Consider the following 23274-nt stretch of genomic DNA (forward strand, 5'->3'; position numbering starts at 1 on the left):
TCCCTCTTAAAGAAATATTACTGTTAGCACAATCGTATGCCTGACACCTGTGCCCAAAAGCTGTCATTAATTAAAGCACAATTGTCAGAGTTAATTGTTCACTGTTGCCTTGAAATGTGTATTTCCTGATGAGTTTGCTCAACAGTTTGCTAGATAGGTTTTATTGTGTAATCAGTGATAACCACCATAAATCCTCCTCAGCTATTGTGAATAAGTGCTAATTATATAATCAGATTGTCCATGTGCCATCAAGGCTGGCTAACGGCAATGCACTTCATTCTGAGCAACACAAATGGCTGATCAACTGTCTGCAACAGGTGCAGAATTTGTCAGCAGATTTGTTTGGTGTAGAGAGAGGGGATTTGTGATGTGGTGCCTCTGCTAAATGCTCATGTGGGTATAAGTATAGTTTAATATTTTGAGAGGTTATGAGGTTTTCTTTTTCCAGAGTATTTAACACCAGGAAGAGATGCTAGACAGACAGTCCTGAAGAATAGAATCCTCTATCTATCTACAGACCAGGTACATATAAGCAAGCTTCCCCACACTCTCTCATCACTATGCCTCAACCATGTTATAGAAGAGTGGTTCTCAAACTTTTGTATTGGTGACTCCTTTCACACAGTAAGCCTCAAGTGCAACCTCCCCTTATAAGTTAAAAACACATTTTTTAATATATTTAACACAATTATAAATGCTGAAAGCAAACTTTGGGGGGTGGAGGTTGACAGCTCATGATCCCGACGTAATAACCTCATGACCTCCTGAGGGCTCACAACCCGCAGTTTGAGAAACTGTTCTAGAAGAGCCATCTGTATGGTTGAGAGGGTAATTCACTCTTCATGGCCCAGTCAGTCCCTGGCTTCTCCACTAACATTCATCAAGGGTGCCAAATGTTGAAACTACTTCTAAGTGTTAAAGGGTTAAAAACTCAACAATGAAATAATGGTCTGAAAAATCTTTCACAATCTATTACTGCCACTTTTTGGGAAGTTTTCCCCAATGGAATAGTGTATCCTAGATACACAAATGTTTCAAATATCAAGAATGTGTTGCTATACTTAATGTAAATGTTATAGTAGAATAGTACAGTGGAGATGTAAGTCTGAGAGCTATATTTCACTTAAAGGGGGCAGCCATTGGGAAGGATGGCATGGTACAGAAATGCACCAACCCCATAAGAATTCTTGGACAGAATACGCCCTAGACTCTTAATATGTAGCAGTGTGTAGGCAAAACTAAAGACAGAGAGACAACAATAGAAATCATTTGTTGAAAAAGAAAAGCAATTCTTGGCTCTGCTGATTTTCTTTCTCTTCCTTATTCTCACAATGCAAGTATGTTTTCATAGAGAAACACTTCTGAAATTATTCCACTTTTCTGACTATTCTAATCCACGTGAAAATCTCTTAATAGATGACTCATTTTAAGTATCCAGTCCATGATTAACCAATGTGTGTAATAGAATTAGGAACATTTGCCATCAGCAATATTATTGTACATTATCATTTTGTATTATGACATAATATGTACAAAAGCCAATATAATATTAAACTCTCCAACTCTCTTGTCAGAAATAACTGAATTAAAGTTATTGATGTAAGTCTGAGTTAATTGCAGTAACTACATATCAGAGTCCATATTTCAGGAAAGCTCCAGCTCTTTTCCTATGTGTTATCAGAGTAGCGCAAAGGGAAGAGAGCCAAGGCCACCCTCTAGCCCTAAGTCTTCAGTTTCATATAGTTACTCCTGAATCTAAGTATCATGACAGCAAAAAAGAAATATAAGAAAACTCTTACCGTTTATGGTACTATGGTATGTGTGCTTGGAAATTGTATGCTACAAAGAAGTCACCGTCAACTTCAGAAGCTAAAGCAGCGACTACTTATTTTGGGATCTTCCTGTCTGTCTCTCTCAGTGGTGTCCAAGCTGTGGCGTGGAGGCCACTTTGTAGACTGTGAGGGTGGCTGTTTGCTAAGAACAACATTTTATATTTGATTCTGAACTGAAAACGTGGTCCCTGAGCTGTGCCTGGTGACTTTTAAATGGAAGAGTCGGAATCGGCCCTGTTGCTGCCTCTTCCCCAGCTACCTCCCACCGCCTCTCCTGCAGCCTCAGAAGTAGATCTGGGGGGAGCTGGAAGTGCTCTGAGAGATGCTATCTCTTGCCTGCTTCAGCTGCTAAGCAGCTTCCCTGCTGGCCACCTGCTGCAATGCTGGGTAGGGCAATGAGCGTAGTTCTGGCTTTTCTGGTGCACGCTTCCCTTCCAGGCTCTGAAAGAACAGGAGAGAAGCTCAACTGGCTGTGCCAGAGCCTCAGGAAGTGCCTAGCAATGCAAGGCCTCCCTCCCTCACACAACCAGACAGGGCAGCCTGAGAGAGGGAGGAACAAAGGAGAAGCTGTAACTGATTGATTGTGTGTCCCTGCCCTGGTACACTTCAGAGTACCTTGTGGGCTGCTGTAATTTGTATCATTTGGCAGCAGTCTTCTAAGAAACACATTCCCACTGGGGATAGCCAGAGCACAGCTGTTCCAGCCACTTTCCCTTCCCTCCTCCCACACTCCCCTGTGTGCCAGGAAGAAATGGCTATGGCTCTTCCCTATGTATTCCCTACGCCAGGGAATCCCCAGCAGGGGACTTGCAGGTGGCTTCTGTTCCCTTTGCACCACCTGCGCTGGTTAAAGGGAGCGGAGCCGGGCTGAGAATCTGACCCAAAAAATATACTGTGGCCCTCTTGACCTTTCTGAAACAATATGTTTGGCCGTCACGCTGAAGAGGTGGGAAGCCAGTGTGGGCAGTATGTGTGTTTGTGTACAGTAACCGCACCTAAAATATCATCTCCTTTCTTTCATTTATTAGTGTAACAGCCACAGCAAGGTTTTCTGGTAACAGACAGTGTTTGTAGACACATTTATACTATATAGTACTCTATACAGTATATACACATACTCTTGTTCAGTATCATACACAGTTAAGGAATGATTTAAGCAATGTGGAGTACTGTGTGTTTCACTGTACACTATTGGGGCAAAGTGTGCAGTCTGCATGGTCAGGATCACTTGCACACTGAAGCAGCTGAACTGGCCTGTGATAAGACAAAAAAGAAACCCAAACATTAGTGGCTGTTTTGGATGTATGGTGTCATAACTCTATTGATCATTAAAAGCAGTTATCAAGTGCCACATGGAAGTCAAAGTACATGTTACATAGTTCTGAGTCCAGGAGATCTCCTTTCTTAAGGTGATATAAGTTTCTGCACAGACACAGCTAGGATGTTTTCTCCTTACTGCAGTCTACCACTGATGCTTTTTCAGTAACACATCTGAATAAATTTCAAACATACTTAGACTTGTGGGTTTGAAATTTCTTCACTGAACCAATTTTTTGAGTTATTAACAGAACATCATGTTGACTGGCTGACAAAAATAAGAATCATCCATCCATGCTATACTTGCTGTAAGTAAAATGTGCAGCTGATTTAAATCAGCATAGCTCCATTTACAGTAGCTTCAGTGGAGCAATGCTGATTGCCAGCAGCTGAATATCTGGTCTGAAGAGTTTTACTGTACATTGAAAATACTACTACTTGCCCCCATTTCACCTAAAGTGGTCTAGTTAATTGTCGGTGTTGCTTTGGGCAGCTGGTTATTATTGATTGAGCTCTGACAGAAGCCCTAAATCATTATTGTCTTCCACCTTGGGGGGCCACTTCTGTAACCCACCAGTGAGTGTGTTACAGGTCCTCCTCTCCGCAAAGGATATGAGTTGTTACAGCCCCCAACTACAGATCCTTGTTCTGTTAGCTCCAGCCATTGTAGGTTTAATCCCCGGTGTTGGCCAGGGTTAGATTTACATGGGAACAAAGCGGATGCAAAATACTAAGACTCTCATTTGGCAGCATTTTACATCACAATAGTATAAATGACTCCACAAGGTGCTTATGAATCAGCCCCAGTAATGCATATTACAAAGAGGAAGAAATGGCTTTGTCTTCCAGAACGTTAAAATCTTAGTGCCAGATGATGCATTTGTCCAGTCATCCTCCTTTGCAAGCCAATTAAAGATGACTAAAATTTAAATTATAAAACTCCCAATGGTTTATTGAAATGATTGTTTACTCAGGAAATATTCTTATCAATATACAAGTTCTGCTCTAAGGAAAGTTGTTCTCGATAAATACGAATTATTTTTGTTCCTAGTTAACAACTTCACTCCCAGGACAGCACTGTCACTACCAAAAATTATTTCCTCCATTTGGATGAATCTGAATCAATATTAGAGAGTCTTAGCCTCTTTTTTTCCCCCCACCATTGCCATGAGCCCCTGAAAATGGATACCAGATTACTTCCATATTCTTCATCATGGCAACTGGAAGCGATGCCCTAATAAATGCCATTCCTCGCCAGTAGCCAGCTTGATGACTTGCAGGAATTGCCTATAATTCTTCCTCAAGCTCATGATAAGCATGGGAGAGGATCACTACAGGTAGAAAAAACTGTAGGACCCCGATGCATTCCCACCCTAATACGCACACACTGCAAACATGCTGTTGTGTCTGCAAGTGAAGTGATCACGTGGCTCTTGGAAATTCTCCCACCTTCCCTCCATAATTCCATGTAGTTGGTTGCAAGCAGCTGCAATGTTCAGGCAGCAGCAGCTTTGAATGGTGCCCATGGGTCTCCGCCCCCAGCATGCAGCCTTCTTCTGAGTAAGGGAATGGAGAGGGCAATCATAATAATTAATAATACTTAGCACTTCCAGCTATTGTTTCACAGGCAAACCCTCACCAAATAGATGGGCTATATAGCAGGTCCAGAAGGTCAACCAGCAATAAAGGAAGCAAATTCCACAGTCAGAGGCTAGCCCCTGAAAATGCAATGCCCCCAGCAGATCAAATCTAGGCATTATGACAAGTGGGAGCGCATCTCTTGTTCTCTACTGCCACGGCAGAGCGTTAGGAGAGGGATTGACTTTAGTCGCGAGGACTGAACCACAGAGGACTTGAAAGAGGAGCACCAGCAGCTTGAATTTACCTAGAAGTGGATCGGAAACGAGGGCAGTCTTTGGAGCAGAAGTGTAATATGAGTACTATTATGACATCAAACTTATGCCACTGATGTCATTTTCACAATGGCCACTGATACATTAGCATAATAAAGCATGACCTATTTCCTTCAAAAAATATTCTGATTAGGAGGAAAACTGCCTCATGTTACACAAGTAGACTCCAACTCAAACCCAAAGCAGATAATTACCTATAATTGTCCTCACAGGAGACACTCAAGTTTCGTTCCTCTAAGATGCTTTTTAACCTTGTTATAGAGCGACCCGTGCAGGACTCACTGAAAAGAAAAACCTCAGGTTGTTACGTGTATCCTGCATGTGTATGAAGTTCACAACTGGCAGACACAGGTGGATTTTACACTATGCTGCCTCATGCTGTCTGACCACACATTTGGTTAAATGTACCTCACTCCTGCCAGCTAATCCGTGCCAGGGAGCCCCAGTGCCTCTGTGAAGTCCAGTGGCGTCAATGGAGCTCCGGGTGGTGGTGGGGTCTGACCACATGGATCAGGGCCTTACTGAGTAGAATTCTCGGGTGACCATCACTCTCTCCTGCAAAAAGTCTTTGCATGGGGAGCTAACTGTGTTGTGAGAAATAATTCAGTCCTTTTACACACCGGCAGGGCATGAGGGCTGCAGAACTTGCCCATTCACAGCTGCTATTCTAGACCCTGTGCCCTACAGACTCAGTGGGCCTGATCTAAGGCTCACTGAAGTCAATGGAAAGCAAAGTGATCAGGTCCTGTGTGTGTACAGTGGAAAAGGGAGACTGGCCATATATTCATGGATGTAGGTCCCTACTCCAGATCCCTCTCCTGCAGTTGGCCATTCCATCTACAGCTCCCTCTGTGTATCCCTCCCAAAGAGTTTAAGTCATGTGGAGGACCCTGTGCTGCTCCTCTTCATCAAGGTGAATTTCTCCCTGTCTGAATAAATTCCATTGCTAATTGTTAAATGCTATCCAACACCAGGATTGGTGCTAATTTCCAGTGTGATGTATTCAGAGCCCACTGATGCATACAACACAAGGCCAAACTGAAAAAAAAACAAAACAGATGTCTGGGTTGGTCCACAAAATACACAAGTGCAGCTATAAATTAACATTTTTTTCCATCACAAACCATGTAATCAGCACTTGTCTGCACACCTGTCAATATATGTTTAGCAGGCAGTTTGCACATTTGCACCTGTGTGTGTATATTTTGCAGGTATAACTTAGTTGTCAGTTTCATGAAATTTGGTATGTAAGGAATTCAGAATTCATAGCCAGTGAGGACTGTTCTGATCGTCTAGACTGGCCTCCTATCTAGCACAGGCCATAGAATTTCATTTTGCAATCCCTGCATGAAGTCCATGATCTAAGGGTGAGTTTCCCATTTGTTAAAACTGGAAAAAACAGAGAAACCTGGTTTCCTCTTGTGAGTCCTACGCACCGTTTGGGAGTTGTCTAGACCAAAGTATTAGCAGCTAACACAGCTATTAGTGCAGCAAAGCACAGCAAGAGCAGGGATTAGAAAAGCCCGGGAAGGAGACAGGGAGAAGCAAAGTGGTGCTGGCTGCCTCACACGTTCCCTGTCTGTAGCAGCACAGTCAGCCCTCCTGCTCATTTAAGGCTCCAGTGATGTGGAAGTGAAGAAAGTGTGTGTGGGGGGGAAAGCCCCTGAGTGGAAGGAGATGCAAACTGTAATAAAAACCCATCAATCCCAGTTGCCCAGCATGTGAGACAGATCAGTGAGGTAGGAAGTCATGGGGGCAAATGCAGGATTGCCCCACAAAACACAGGCCAGTTGACAAACAGAAACAATCCTCCTCATTCATAAGAGTTTCCTGAAGCTGTGGGCTGACACAACATGTGATGTGAATCAAATCAACATTCAGAGCTGACGTGCCAGAGATGTTAATTGGATAGCGAAGGGGAAACTGCTGTGAGGGTGTTGGAGGCCTCCGCACAGGAGGAAAGTGTGGCTCCAGAGGGACTGAGCAGGCTGCCGGAGCATGAGGTAAGAGCTGCTCGGTCTCTGCTGAGGAGGGAAATGTGGGTCATTCTGCTGCTGGGATGCCTCTAGAGAAGGGAGCAAAAGCTATGCTGGTACCAAGTAAGTGTGGACAGTGACCAGTACGATGGGGGAGGGGCATTCAGGGAGGCTGTGTGTCTCTGTCAAAGTGGTCATCAAGCAGTTAACTGGGTGACTTCATCCCGTGCTCCACCCCTCCTTTACTTCCTGTTTGGTCAGTGGGGAAGTCCCCTGCCTTCTCCTCCGGTTGTGATGCTGTTGAGCAAAAGCAGCAAGTTTCTAGCCTGCAGTCCTGTCAGGAGACTTTTTGTTGCACTACTAAGTGGCACCTTTACAAAGGCTGGGTGTGGGGAGGGGCAGCAGCATTGGGAGGGGTGAAGGGTGTGTGTAAGGAGGGGTCAGTGCAGATGTAGAGATATGCTCTTGTGGTTTATGTAGGGTTACCAACCCTGCCGGTGTTGCTGGGAGTCTCCTGGAATCAGGCCCTATCTCTTGGAGGCTACTGGTGCCAAACAGGGATATTTTAGGATGCTAAAAGTCCAGTGGCACAGCAGGGGTAAGGCAGACTCCTTGTCTGCCCTGGCCCTGGGCCGCTCCCAGAAGCAGCTGACATGTCTCTGACCCCTGGTGGGGGAGGAAGGGGAAAGCAGGGGGGTCTCAGCGCTTGGGGGGTGGGCAGTGCACAGACTCCACAACTCCCATTGGCCGGGAACTGCAGCCAATGGAAGCTCCAAGGGCGCCACTTGCAGTGCACGGAGCCCCCTTCCCCAGGAGCTGCAGGTTGGAGCCACCCCAGGTAAGCACCTCCTGGCTGGAGCCTGAACCCCTTTCTGTGCTCCAGCCCTGAGCCCCCTCCCACACCCAACTCCCTCCCACAGCTTGCACCCCAAACCTCCTCCTGTACCCCAATCCCCTGTCCCAGCCCTGAGCCCCCCCACACCCAAACTCCCTCCCATAGTTTGCACCCTGCACCCCTCCTGCACCCCAACCCAGGCTCAGCCTGGAGCCCCCTCCCAGTCCAAACCCCTTGGCCCCAGCCCAGAGCCTGGACCCCAACCCCGAGTCCCAGCCTGGTGAAAGTGAGTGAGGGTGGGAGAGAGCGAGCAACGGCGGGAGGGGGGATGGAGTGAATGGGGTGGTGCCTCGGAGAAGGCGTGGGGCAGGCGTGGGGCAACAGTGTTTGGGTCTGTGTGATCCCACAGTTGGCAACCCTAGGTTTATGGAGTCTCTAGAGCCCCTCTACGGAATTTGTCTGTCCTGTGTGTCACTTGCCCCTCGTGGTTTGATTTTAGAAATCTGGATGTTTTGGGTTCTCTTAAAATAATGTTTATCTTGTTTTGGGGCTGAGCCCTTTGTGACCAGATGAATTCATTTGTTAGAATGCTTCCTGCTTATTCCCAATCACGTCTCCCAGTTAATGGCCAGACACTCTAGTGGACTTAAGTAGTAAGCAGAGGTCCTCAACTGGTGGAAAGGCTTCCAAGGCTCAATTCTAATCTGTGTACTACTGGTGCAAATCAGGAGTAAGTAAATGGAGTTACTCTGTATTTACACCAGAGCAATTGAGATCAGAGGGCCAGATTCAGACACATTACAGGCATGCTGTGCCAGTGCATCAGTGCAAAGCGTACGCTCAAGGATCCATGTAGAAGATCCCCCTTGCCTACAGAGGACCCTCACAGATTGCATCACCTTCCACTCTAAGTGCAAGGTGCATTTCTTGACTGCCTTCTCTAACATAAACTTACAGGAATGTGTGTAATATAAAATTAAAATTCCAAAACAAAACACTCTGTTGTACGTACTTCTCCCCCTGTGGAGAGGATGAGAGAGCAGATGCGTGACAGATGTTAGTCATGTCACTTAATGCACTACTGGAAGGTGCTCAGATACTATGGTGATGAGCTCTTTATAAAACCTATATAGAATAGAAATTCTCTGGTGACTTATGGGCACTGTCTGGTATGGAATAGTTAAAAATAAACATTTAAATTGTGGTTCTATTATTAAAAATTACTTGGCAAAACATGGCTTCATGGTTACTGTGCACTGATTGCCTCTCAGTGACCTGCGGAGCATATTTGCTCGGTTTCCACGTAAAAAGATGCTTTCCAACTGCACAGATCTGCTAACTCAGCCAAACTGTGCTCTTTATGTCTGAGCACTACACAGATCTGTTGGGCCTCCGTAGGATTGCACAGACGTAAAGAGGTACAGAATTTGAAGACAAGAGGGTTGCGGAGATAACTATATCCAATTGCAAGACGAACAGAAAGGAAACAGTTTTGCTCTTCCAGAGCTGTATTGGCTCAGCAGAGCTGGCAGTAATAATAATAATTTTATAAAAAGTGGTAAAAATCTTATTATTTCTACTAAAGTAAGTAGCTAATTGCATTCAAGGAGCAAAGTTGATGGGTAAGAGAGTGCTATTTTTAGTCATGTTTCAGAATTGCACTGCACTTTAAATTATAGAAACAAAGCATCTCACGCTATTTTGTACTAGCAAACTTTACCTTGGAGGTCCACCGATGTTCTGCATAAGCCAAATCTGCACTGTAGAAACTTTGTCTGGGTCTAAGTTAAAGATCTCAACGCTTCCAAAAATGCTGTAAGAATGGGAGCATGAAAAAGCAACACATCTTAGCTTTAGAACAAGATAAACAAAGTGTTTTCCAGTCACTACTACATACTCATATGAGTTATCGTTATTCCCAGTGGAGAGAACGTGTAATTTTCCCATGGGATTTTCATGGACTATTTAATTTGTGGTAACGGAATTTCCCCCCATTTTCATTCAGCTCTATTGAGAGTCTTTGGAGCTGTTTGCAGAATGAAACAGTCTGAGGTTCTTTCATTCCTAATGATTTTTCTCTTGTCTGGATTAACAGTGCCTCCCACTGCTAAAGGGAAAAAAAAACTTTCTGCTTGTGCTAACCACAAGTTTCTTCATCCCACAGAATTAGCAGAGGCAGCACCTCCTGTCAGTCACTGAAAGTATGTGCTATCTCTGGGGGAGCATAACCCAAGAAATCCACTCTGAAGGTAGTTATATGTGTCGGTTATGTGAGTGTAATATAGCGGAGGAGTTCATTTTGGGCTTACTGCATAAAGTTCTGTGGATTGTGGCCATTTTCAGAAAAAAATCCAAATCAAATGCATCAGAAGATGCATAATAGAATGGGCTAGATCCTCAGCAAGTGTAAATTAGCATAGCTCCATAGAAGTCAACAGAGCAACACTGATTTAGCAAAGCTGAAGAAGATCTGGCCCTATAAATCTCCAGTCTTGCACTGGGATTTACTATCACAGACACCTGCACCAGTACACATTCCCGAAGTGAGTAGTAAGACAGAGCCACAGGTAGTGACTGATTAAGTAGATACCTGTTACTTCTGAATGCTCCAGCATCTATTGATCCATTGAGCATCACTTGAACCACACCACATGCTCCTTCTGCAAACTAAACAAAGCAAATGTACGTTGTACTTTAGCATTACATGAAACACAGGATCAGATCCTTAGCTAGAGTAAATCAGCATAGCTCTTTTGACTTCAGAACAGCTGCACAAATGTTTACCAGCTCAGGATCTGGGTTCACTATTTTACCAGAAGATTCCAGTGAAAATAAAAGGCCACATCTTCTGTCACTGGTGCAAAGTTACCTAAAAGCTACGTTGACCAACCGCAACTGGATAACCCCATGTAGGGAGATCCTGTGATGGTGTAAAGCTGGCATAACAGCTCCTGTGCCACAGTTTTCCTGGCTGCTGGTGTAGAGGACATTGCTGTGACTTCCCTGAGCCCTGGCTTCTGTGTCAGACCATGGGTCTACTGGCAGCCAGTGCAAATTAGAGCAGCCCTCAGGCTGCTTAATTTATGCTGGGGAACTAACTGTGACCAACTGTGACCTGAATACCAACTGGCAAAGGGCTCCCTGTTCTGTAGTAGCAACTTCTGTCAGGCCTGACAAACTGACTACACATAACACACGATCCTTTTTGGATAAATACTGTGAAAGGAGTGTGAAATATCTAATAATGAGGTATCTTATGCCATACAGAACCACATAACTCTTGAGGGATGGATGGATGAATGATAAGTAAGCAGTTGTATATATGTACTGAAAATATATTTTTAGAGTCTGTGTCCCAGGTAGCGTTGACAAACCAGTTTTGCTAGACACCTGTCTGCCTAGGTCCTTATGTAGATTAAGCATTATAAGCCAACGCAATAGAAGCCTGGTTTGAATATGGAGTCAACACAAGTCTGTGAGGGCAACTTGGAGCCAGCACACTAGGAAAGGAATCATAGGGGCCATCCTGACTCTGGGGACAAAACAAGGAGTTCGAGGCAATATAAGGAGACTTTGGTATCTATCACTGAGCGAGCAAGAAAGACAGTGTCTTTTGCATTTGTGAAAGGTGGATCCCAGCCATGCTGGTTGGTGATGCTGGGAGATTGCCTTCGGTGAGAAACTACTTGAGACAAGGATTTTAGCCTGTTAAAGATTAAGTATAGTCTCTAAGACGGGTGTTATACTTTTTGTTTTACATATAACCATTTTTGTTTCTAATATCCTTACTCAGTGTCTCCTAAATCTTCAGATTTGATGATAAATTTAAATTACCTTTGATTTAGCCGGAAGAACTGCAACAGAATAGAGTTAAATAAGCATTCTGTAAGGCCCCGATTCAGCAAGGTACTGAAGCACATGCATCACTTTAAGCATATGGAGTCTCATTGAAGTCAATGGGACTACTCATGTGCTTCAAGTTAGGCACCTACCTGTACACCTTGCTGAATCAGGGCTTCACAGAGGAGTTCTTCTCGTTATGTTAAAAAGGTACAAGGAGGCGCTCATTCTTTCAGTCAAGCTCTACAACAGTTTTCAGCATGCTTTTAGCATTCAGAGGTTTAAAAAGTCATTCGTTTTAGCAATTGTGATCTTGTGTATTTGTATGAGGGAATGATTCCTATGATTATATTATGGTTGGTTAATGTTTGTTAAGCACTAATTGTGCTTGGTGCTGTTTGACACAAATATCAAGATGATCACTGATGGAGGGATGCATTCAAGTAAGAATAAGAGTGCCCAAATTATTGTGACATTAAATGTTGTGTGAAACGTGAGACCTTGTGAAAGTCTTGGGAAACCTGTATTTCCAAAAACACATGGCACAACTTTCAATTCATAATAGTCTAATCGGTGTTCATATTTGACCCATTCAACGTCTTTGGTGAAACCTGAGAGGAAAATGGCTTTTTGAGTAATTTGTGACATCACTCCTAACAGTTTGGGAGGAATTCACATCAGACGACTGAGCTGATCAGACTGTGTTCAAAGGTTTAAATGTTAACCACTTTTTCCTTTGCTGTATTTCTTTCATTGTTATAAACATGAATATTTTTATTAAAATTATTGTTCCAGGATGTAACTGATTATGATAAAAATATAGGGGAAAAAAAAGAGTACTGGCCATTAAAGTGGGGAGCCGTGGTTAATAGTTAAGGCCCCAATCCTGCAATTGGATCTGTGCAGGCAGCCTTCTGTGTCTGCACAGAGTCCCACTGAAGTCAATGCATCTTACAAAGGCGCATGGATTTGGTTGTGGGATCAAAGTCTTTGTTTTCTAGCCAATGGAACAGACATACCAGACAAATTTGGATGTTCAGCATTTTAGCCCCAGATTTCCACAGTCTGGGTGAAACCCTGTCCCACTTAAGTCTATTGGAGTTTTATCATTGACTTGCTTGGGGCCAAGTTTTTACTCTTTCAACATCCCCAACCCCCAAAGGATAAATAAATTCTAACTGTGATCCTGGAGAAGTTGCTATATAATCCTTACCATCTTGGATGCCATTTTCCAGTACACAGAACTAGGGTTGCTCTCACATTCACTCCATTTTGGACAAGATTCATAGTTAATTCCTAAATAAATATATGATGCAGAATAACTAAGATTAGAGAAGAAATTGTCAGACACTTTAATACTGCCTGCAGTGCTGAATAAGAATGGCAAAAATAAACATTGCACCCAATGATGAGCTGCCAAAATCTTAACAACGGGTTCCCTCCTCATGCCACGAGGGGGTCATTGCCCACCCCCGCCCCCTGGGACTCCTGCCCCATCCAACCCCCCCCCCCCCCCCCGGACCCCTGCCCCATCCACTCCTGTCCCCTGACTGCCCCCAGAACCGGGCAGGAGGTCTTGTGGGCCACCGTAGTGGGTGCCCACCCCACCCCACCTCTAAGAGCCAGAGGCACCTGCTGGGGGGCGAGGTGGGGAGTCCTGGAGGTGCTTACCTGGGGCAGCTCCCAGGAAGCATCTGGCAGGTCCCTCTGGCTCCAAGGGGCAGGGGAGTGTAGCTGGGGGGGAGCAGGGGAAGCAGCCACTCCCTCCCAATCACGTCAAAAGTGGTGCCTTAGGCGCTGACTCCCTGGGTGCTCCGGGGCTGGAGCACCGACGGGGAAAAATTGGTGGGTGCAGAGCTCCCCGCCCGGCCCCAGCTCACCTCACCTCCGCTCCGCCGCCTCCCCTGAACGCGCCGCCCTGCTCTGCTTCTCCACCCCCACCCCCAGCTTCCTGCGAACCAGCTGTTCGGTGGGAAGCCGGGGAGGGCTGAGAAGCAGGCCGCGGCTTCCCACACAGGCCGAGGGTGGCGGAGGTGAGCTGGGGCAGGGAGCGATTCCCCTGCGCACCCCCCCTCCCCGGGTTACCTGCTGCTGCACGGGCAGCCCTCCTCGCACCCCGCTGCGCCAGCTTACCTCCACCTCCCTGGGCCTGAGCAGGAAGCCGCGGCCTGCTTCTCAGCCTGCCCCAGCTTCCTGCGCGAACAGCTGATTCGCGGGAAGCCTGGGGGGGCGGAGAAGCAGAGCAGGGCGGTGCATTCAGGGGGAGGAGGCGGAGCAGAGGTGAGCTGGGACGGTGGGGTGGGGAGTTGCCAGTGGGTGCTCTGCACCCATCAAATTTTCCCCTTGGGTGCTCCAGGGCTGGAGCACCCATGGAGTCGGCGCCTAAGGCACCACTTTTGGCCGGTTAAATTTAGAAGGCCTTTTAACCAGTTCTGAAAGGGCTTCTAAATTTAACAACCGGTTCTAGCGAACCGGTGCGAACCAGTTCCAGCTCACCACTGATTGCACCCCATCACAGCAACAGGCTTAGGTGACACTTCCCACATAATTTTTATTTTGTTTTTTAAGTTTCCCTCAAATTTGGGGAGAGATTCTTACGTCTCTAGTCATTCTTAGACCCTTAGCCTGAACAGGCAACCCCCTTATATCTACATGGGGCCCCAATGACTTCTGTGCAAGTGCCTGAATGGAGCATATTGCAGGACTGGGGCCTTAGTTTACAAGTAGTCCCACTGGAATCACAGTAGGTTGCTGATTACTGTAAATAAGGGGGGCAATATGTGGCCTTTAGCTAGACGTGAGCACTAGTCACATGCCAAGTTTGATGTCCCTAGACTGAGCTCTTTTTGTGTTACTGGGAGCTAAGAAGTGTTGATAAAATTAAGCTGAAAATGGGTGTGTGTTTTTACTTTTCCATAACTGAGGCAGGGTAGAAAGGATCAACAGTTGTTTTGGGCTGAAACCAACAATGAAAAGTATCCTCTCCAAAAGAGATTTTCTTATTTTAGAAATTTGTGGCTGAAAAAGAACCTGGAATTATAATCATTATATTAATTTTGTTTGTTTTTTAAAAAGGAATCCTTACCTGGACTAGAAGGGTTTCCACACCATGAGACCCCGTCAGCCATATAGCCCAGCAAGGTGTCCTCCAGAGTAACGAAGTTGTGATTGGTTTTTGTATAACGATGAACAAGGTCATTTGTCTTGCTCCAAAATAATGACTGTGAGGGAAAGGATGGTGTGTAAGAAATGGCATTGATATGAGAGCTGGTCAGGAAATTTGTTTGTTTGTTTGTTTGTTCCTGAAAAAGTTTTGATGAAGAAAATGTTTGTTTTCATTTATATTTTGTGGGTTTTTTGTCAAAAGACCAAAAACTGAATATTAAATATATAAAAATTCCAGTGGGATTTTTAAGGAAAATAGAAATTTTCAGGGAAAAAAAATTAATTTGGTTGGGGAAAACAATTTTACACTGAAAAAACATTTTGAAGGAAACTTTTTAACCAGCTCTAATTGCTGTCACTCCTCCATTTCTGCATGCATTTCAACCGCACCTGAGCAATAAAAAGCCATGTGCCTCTAACTGCATGGCTGTTCTGACACAGAGCTTCTCTTCTAAATAGCAATAACGGCCACAATGATTTTCCCATCATGGCCCAAAAATTTTTCCCTAGAAGGAATGCTCTGTGATCTTCATCACTGACCTATAATGAACAGGATTCTCTTGTTCTAAAAGAAGTAGCTTTGGGAGTAATGTTATCTCAATCCTGAAGTCAGAGTACCTGTAGGTATTTGAGGGTTACTCATGACTGCCATCATTATTATTATTTGTGTTACCATAGTGCCTAGCAGCCCTAGTATTGGCCTAGGACCCCGTTGTGCTAGAGGCACTTTACAAACACAGAACAAAACAAAGAATCTTCATTGTGCTAGCATGTACAGACAAGCAGTCCCTACCCAGACAGCTCATCACACACAAATCTTGTTACCTTGTTACAGGGGATAGTATGATTCGCCAAATCCAGTAACGGCTGATAATCTTCTGTTGTAATATTACATGGGTTCTTGTAAATAAATGCCTTTTGCATTGTTTCCCATATTTTTTGGCAATCTTTGTCTCTGTCAAAAGGTTAAAATATAGTTATTGGGAGATCAACCGTTTAAAAAACAGGTAATCATCCAGAATCATCGTTCTATTTCTGTGAGTTGCTAGTGTGTTACAAAGAGAAAATAAATAGTGGGGGAGGGGCTTACGAAAGGATCCCCTCCTTTCTGGTGTGTTTAGAAAGTCTGGCCGACAGTGCCTAAAGTGCTTCTCTCTCATTTAGGCACCAAAATAAATAGCCAGATTTTCAACAACAACAAAACCCCTCAGCATGTTGAGTATATGCTGGATGCTGAGTAATTTTGAAAATCAGCCCCTCTCTCTGTTTCGCCCTGTTTTAGAGATTTTATTCTGCGGCCCATCACTGTAGTCACTGAGCACCTTCCATGCTTCGCTGCCTAGAAGGGAGTGGAATTCTTTTGAAAATTTGGCCCCAGTTGTCAGTGCTGCGCACTTGAACATTTGGTCCTGAGTTCTTTCAATATCTGACTCCACACAAATAGAGGGTCCAGATTCTACCCTCCTCATTCCTGCTGAGTAGTGCTGTGAGTTGTCCCACTGCAGTCAGTTGGACCGGTCACAAAGTCAGTGACTGCTCATCCTGAGCAGCAAGGGTGGCAGAATCTAGCCTGGAGATTGAACGCTTTGTGGTACAGAGAAGTTGAATAATATTGCCGGTGTAGATATGTCAGTGGTGCCCAAAGCTTTTGTCATGCCCCCCTTACCAGTAATGTAATCTGTCTGCACCCCGCTCCCTCCATTACTGCACAGCTGGTTCAGCAGAGGAGGGTGGGCTGGGGGCTGAACTGGGGAAGGGGGAGGAGCTGGGGCTCGAGGCAGAGCTGGGCTGGGGGTGGAGGGGGAATGAGGGCAGAGCTGGGCTGAGGGCAGAATGGGGCTGCAGCTGGGCTGGAGCTGAGGAGGGGACAGAGTGGAGCCAGGGGTGCTGGAACAATTGTTATAGTGGGGGTGCTGAGAGCCTTTGAACCAAACTGTCAACCCTGTATATAATGGAAACCACTTCAAGCCAGGGTGTGTGGCAGCACCCCCTGTACCCCTAGTTCCAGCACCTCTGAGTGGAGCTGCGGCTGGGGCCGGAGCTGGGCGGGATGCGGCGCTGCGGCTGGGGCCGGAGCAGGGCTTGGTGGCGCTCCCTCTCTATCTCCCATGGGAGCTGACCTGGGCCCTGCCATGTGTGCGCCCCCTCCCCTAAATGTTCCTCCATGCCCCCCAGTTTGGGGATCAATGAGATATGTAGATCTTCTGTTAATCTGAAAATCAGCCTGTGAACCTTCCCAAGAGGAGACCTACATAGGTAGCATCAGTAATTTTATCCCCCAAAAAAGGAAGAAACCTTATAAGTATTTAGGGCCTGATTCTAATAACACACCAATTTTACAATGGTTTTATACCTGTTTACTTCAGTGGAATTACATGAGTTACTTGTTCTCCAACTTTTCAGCATCCTCTTATCTGCAGTACTGATTCTGGCCTTCTTGTTTGCACTGAAGTCAGGACTAACTCCACTGAAGTGAATGGAATTACACTGATGTAAAACTGATACATGCGGGAGGGTGCACAACCAAGTTGTCTGTGTCTAGCTTTGTTGCTTAAGCCATTGGCCCATCAGCTAAGTCATCAGTATGGGAAACACAACAAGTGAATGCTGATAGGTGCTGAGAGTTTCTCCTGTATTGCTCAATGGTAATTCATTGCACTGTGCCAGGTTGAGGTCATTTTTCAATATGTAGGCTTGGAGTGACATTTCTGAGACTTTTGTTGAGCTCCAGTGACATGCTACTCTGTTCCATTTCTAAATCTTCACTATGTGAGTCTTGCTGATACTCTTGAGACTAATCAGGACCATCTGTTCTGTTGTATTTGAGGTATTGAATTAAGCTAATTAATTAAGCTAACACTTGTGGACAAACATCAACTCTCAATTCTTGTCCATACTAGTATATTTGTTCCATGTTGTCCCTGGTGGATGGAATACCCTTCCTTCTCTGCTCTGCCAAGGCACCAGCCCCTTGACATTTAAATTCCTTCTTGAAAACTCACCTCTTTCGTGCTGTTCATCATAAGTTAGTCAGTAATAGTCACAATGCGGTAGCTTTATGTTGGTGCTTTTTATGAAAATTAAAAAACACCTGAATTGAGTCACCTTGAGATAAGCATGTCCAAACTGAGCAACTGCATAACTGTAACGCTGTGACCTTTATCCTTTCCTGACTCATCCCTTCCCCATTATTTCTCACCACCACTCAGTGTCCCCCATGCAAAAGCTCTTTTAAGAAGGACTGGTTGTATATTTCCCCCACCACCATCACTTCTGTGAAGTGCCTAGTACTCCTCTGGGCAGTATAAAATTATACTGTCTGGTTAACTTGGAGAGGTGCCATTTATTTTAAGGAACTTGCACCACCGACAGCTCTACAGCATTGTTACCAGCAGATATCATGGGGACTATGCAGTTTGGTATTTGGTCATGGTGTGATTGTCAAAAATAGTCCTAAGTGGCCTAAGGAATGTAACACCATGATACTTTTCATCCAAGGATTTCAAAGCACTTTACAAACACCCTATTGAATTAAGCTATACAACAGCTCTGTGATGTAGGGAAGAATTATCACTATTTCCCAAGTCAATCTAGGCTTTTATATGGTGCTGATCTGAGTATTAGATGGGCAAACTGAGATACACAGTGTTGATTTCCGCAAGAACACACACTACCTCATTTCTGTGCTCTTTACACTAGACAGCACTGCCTCCATACCATTTGAAAAATAGGTATATAGTCAGTTCACAGTCAATAGCACAATCTGAGGAAAAAACGTAGCCAGCAAGGACAGGGGAAGAGACCAAAGGACAGCAGTATTGGGTACATGATTCCATCCAAAGCCAATGGCAATTTGGAGAAATGCACTAGTAAATTTTGGGCTAAGCACCAATAACTTACAATTTGCTGTCCCCCACATGCTATACACTCTGCAGCAGCCTTAGGAGAATAAAATTCCCCCAAGCAAGCTACTAACCTTCAGTTTCTCCATCTGGAAAATGGGGATAATACTAAGATACCTATCTCAGAAATTACCTACCAGTTGCCCATCAATATAAAGAAAGCCTGATGTAGAAATCAAACATTTGTAGTGTTGTTGTAGCCACACTGTTATCAAGATATGAGAGAGAAAAGATAGGTGTGGGAATATCCTTTATTGGATCAAATCCTGTTGGTGGAAGGTACAGGCTTTCAAACTTCACAGAGCTGAAAGAAGAGCTCTGTGAAGCTCAAAAGCTTGTACCTTCCACTCAGTTATTGCCTCATCTACTTTGTGTCTCTTATAGAAATTAGAGACATATTGAAACTACTCCAAAGCTGAGGCACTCGCATAACAGCTGGAGGGTGATAACCTAAACAGTTTCCAGTCCTGACTTTCTTCAGTGCAGCAGAAGTTGCCTTGTCTTCATGTGCACGCAATGGTTATCCCAAACTGAAAGGCACACAGTTAGACATACCGTAGGAGGGGAAATCAGATGATTGCTTAAGTCCAGTTCCTACTGGAAACTTAAAAAGAAAAGGAGTACTTGTGGCACCTTAGAGACTAACAAGTTTATTAGAGCATAAGCTTTCATGAGCTACAGCTCACTTCATCGGATGCATACAGTGGAAAACATAGTGGGGAGATTTTATATACACAGAGAACATGAAACAATGGGTGTTACCATACAGACTGTAACACGAGTGATCGGGAAAGGTGAGCTATTATCAGCAGGAGAGTGGGGAAGGGGGGAAAAAAAGGGGAACCTTTTGTAGTGATAATCAAGGTGGGCCATTTCCAGCACTTTACAAGAACAGTAGGAGGGGAAATAGTTTTCCTTTGTGTGATGACACATCCACTCCCAGTCTTTATTCAAGCCTAAGTTAATTGTATCCAGTTCGCAAATTAATTCCAATTCAGCAGTCTCTTGTTGGAGTCTGTTTTTCAAGTTTTTTTTTTTGTAATATTGCCACTTTTAGGTCCGATGAAGTGAGCTATAGCGCACGAAAGCTTATGCTCTAATAAACTTGTTAGTCTCTAAGGTGCCACAAGTACTCCTTTTCTTTTTACAGATACAGACTAACACGGCTGCTACTCTGAAACCTATTGGAAACTTGACACATTGCACAATCCATCAATACAAATGGCATTAACTAGCCACCCCTATTTTCAGCAATCTCAGCAGAAAGGCTAATAGGTATGAAGGCTGAGACTTATACTATTGCACTGTTGAGAAAGTGTGGGGAAAGCTTAAACTATCATTACTTAGACTGTCTCTCTCCAATGGAGGATCTAAGGGTGTGTTTAGACTAAGGGTTTGATCCTGATCTCCTAGAATTCAATGGCAAATCTCACACTGACTTTACCATTGCTGAATGTTAATGAAAGCAGGACAGAAGTCCCATCTAGTGTGTCGGTGAGATCCTTCACTGTAGTGCTACACAGTGCAAGAAGGAAACTTTCTCCCTCATTGCCAGAAGAATTATTCATATTCATGAGACATATTCTGAATAAGAAATGTGTTCAGAAAACTTCATTGAGGGCTCTGTATTGTAGAGACGCACTGTACTGGTATGTTTGCCCCAGCCTGGACAAGACTGTATTTAAAGTCTAGTGGGACTGAGAGCATTAGCTGAGAGCATCTTGTTTGACTGCTCCAAATCAAACTACCACTAGTACTCCTGCAAAAGAGGAGAAAGTAGGTAACACCAGCTGCTCAGCATCAGAATGAGTTCTGACAGCCGTATTTAACATAGCTGCTGGCAGCAGCATGCATGCCAAAGACGACAGCCACTGTACTGGCGTGTTTCCAGCTATACTGGAATAAGCGCGAGTTACTTCGCTACTTTGCTGACTGTCCAGTATGGACGGGAGGGTCCCAAGTTTAGACACTTATCCCAGGAACAAACATTGTGTCTAAGCCAGTTCCTAGGGCTCCCATGATAGAAGAGCAGATGCGCAGAGATAAGCGGTTGGAGGCTGGAAACTCTCGCTGAGGCACAGTCTGGCAAAGACCCTGTTTTACAGCTGACTCTGCTTCACCCCCCACACTTGATGATCGTTGCTGCCCAGCTGAATTTTCTTCCCCTGCCCTCCTTGGTGCAGTTCACCTGCTGAAACTCCTGGTAGCATTTGTGGGAAGAGGGTCAGATCGTTTAGGAAATGCTGAATGAGAGAGAGAGAGATCTCGGGACAGCTCCTTCCCACCCATCTCGTGATGACTCAGAATGACCTGCAGTGGAACAGCAGGCTGGGAAGAAGGGGATTTGAGTGAGGGAAGGATGGTCCAGTGGTTCCGATGCTAGCGTGGAACTTGGGAGGCATGGGTTCGGACTTATTGTATGATCTTGGCCATATCACTTTAGCCTCTCTGTGCCTCAGTTCCTCATCTGTAGAATGGGGATAATAGCACCACACTACATCCCAGGATAAATACATCAAAGATTACTATGGGAATGAGGGTCATATAAGTACCTTAGCTTTCTAGAAGATAGATGACATGCTACAGCTCGCAGACATATGATGCCAGCTGATCTACATGCAATTGTTCAGGAGGAAAGGGGATGAGCCTTACAGCTGAGGAGTGGACCAGTGCTTTGGAACTCTGCCATAGAAGTAGAGACAGTGTCTATACCACTGTGGTCAACAAGATTGTCAGCCTGAAAGTGTCAGGGTCACACCCACCAGGTCAAAGGCATTCTAGCAATGTGGCCCAGTATGGTAGCAATTTATTGGTTTGATATTACATCATCCCATCATGACGTAACGTTACACCATGATCATGTTGAATCAGCCCATACCGTTTAAAGGGTAACATTACGTAATGGGCATGTGGACCCTTTTTACTGCAGGTGTCAACTGTTTCGTGAAAGAGACTTGTGGGGATAGGATTAAAATATTGTTACGTGGAAAAGATCATGTGGATGGCTTACTATTTCTAACTTGGGGAATCTTTGTCCTTCTAAGGGGTCCTTATTTTTTTAAAGCTATGCCTCAAATCCCTTATATATCATACAGTGAAGTAACCTGCCATCCTTGAAATCCGATTAACATTATGGCTGAGTTCAAAAACAAATGTTTGTGATTGCAAAATGAAAATGACCAGGAGACCAAAGTTGTGGAGGGTCTCTCACTGATTAAGATGAAAACCTGATTTTTATTTCCAAAATGTTGAGTTAACAATAGATTCAATCCAGAGCATTCCTGCTACCAGACTGTGGCTGTGATCACAATTATTAGAGAGATGAAGCAACAGCCATCAGGATGATTTGGTTTTCTAATATTTTAAAAGACTAAAGTCAAGTTCTGCCTGCAGCTGTGTTTGTGCAAATCCCACTAACATCAGGCAGAACTGTGCGTATTTGGGATCAGGTGGGAAGGAGGCAGAACTTAAACCGTAAGCTCTTTGGGGCAGTGACTGTCTTTTCGTTCTGTGTTGTACAGTGCCCAGCACAATGGAGTCCTGATCCATGACTGGGACCCTACAACAATACAAATAATAAGTAGTAATGATAATTGAACTGTAAATATTTAAAATCATTGAAGAGGTAGGATTTAGATGTCCACATCTGTGGAACATTCCTGCTTCTTTTACTATGAAGCAGCCACTCTATTGGGTGGCAAATAAAAATGAGACACCAGAATGGGTATTTTAGAAATAAAATCATGTCAATACAGTATTTTAAAAAAAGGAAAAACCCGGACCCTCACCATGCAAATAGATCCAGACGGCTATAAAATATGTTTCAGTCTATAAAAGGATAACTTAGTCTATAAAACTGAGCAACAAAATTATTTCATTGGTTTGCTTTGAGAAGGACTGTCTTACTTTGAATCAACTCTCTTGTGGAACACAGATTCTACCTCAAATCCTTTTTAAAAAACAAAACAAAAAACTGTACATTACATGGGATTGTATTTATAGTTGGCATATACAAATCATGTAGTTAAAAATAAATTTTTTCAAAGATAATCTAGATAAGCCCCAACTCCTAGAATATCTAGAAGTCCTAGGAGTCCTGCTATTGACCTTGAAGTTCTGAACTACATAGGCGTTCTGAAGCCTTCCTTTGTACCGTACAGAAGGTAACTGCTATCTAGTGTGAGGTGCTCATTGACTAAAATTAGAGAAGATAGAACTAGAAACTTGGGACATGATATAGATGAAATGGTGATAACACACACAAAAAGAAAACGGTAAAATCTACTAAAGACTTAAAACTTGAGTCCCGATTCTGCAGGCCTGTCTCTCTCTCTTAAAGGTTGTAGAATTGGGCTCTTTGACTTACTGTACAGAGTACAACATCAAACAAGAGCTAGCTAGAAATTGGTAACTGTCCAATTAAATGGAGTAGGTACTGTAAGTATATTTTCAGATTGTCCTTATGTCTGTGCAATTTGGGGGAAAGCATTAGCT

General features: G+C 44.3%; 1 protein-coding gene and 1 long non-coding RNA gene across 2 annotated transcripts in view; one reads left to right on the forward strand and one right to left on the reverse strand.

The window, feature by feature from the left end:
* Positions 1 to 325: 325 nt before the first annotated feature.
* On the forward strand, positions 326 to 21957 carry LOC122465382. Its single transcript, XR_006290185.1, has 3 exons — positions 326 to 522; positions 8602 to 8603; positions 20561 to 21957. It is a non-coding gene; the product is annotated as an uncharacterized LOC122465382 (long non-coding RNA).
* Positions 2647 to 23274, reverse strand: part of CD38 (CD38 molecule) — a 30271-nt gene continuing 9643 nt past the window's right edge. Inside the window, exons 2-8 of the mRNA XM_007055383.4 lie at positions 15704 to 15833; positions 14799 to 14934; positions 12927 to 13009; positions 10464 to 10540; positions 9594 to 9686; positions 5257 to 5343; positions 2647 to 3086 (exon numbers count right to left, since the gene is read on the reverse strand). Coding sequence (XP_007055445.2) covers positions 3011 to 3086; positions 5257 to 5343; positions 9594 to 9686; positions 10464 to 10540; positions 12927 to 13009; positions 14799 to 14934; positions 15704 to 15833 — 682 coding nt within the window. The 3' untranslated portion in view covers positions 2647 to 3010. The remainder of the gene's footprint in view (positions 3087 to 5256; positions 5344 to 9593; positions 9687 to 10463; positions 10541 to 12926; positions 13010 to 14798; positions 14935 to 15703; positions 15834 to 23274) is intronic.

Source organism: Chelonia mydas, chromosome 4, assembly GCF_015237465.2.
Source record: "Chelonia mydas isolate rCheMyd1 chromosome 4, rCheMyd1.pri.v2, whole genome shotgun sequence".
Classification (NCBI taxonomy): domain Eukaryota; kingdom Metazoa; phylum Chordata; order Testudines; family Cheloniidae; genus Chelonia; species Chelonia mydas.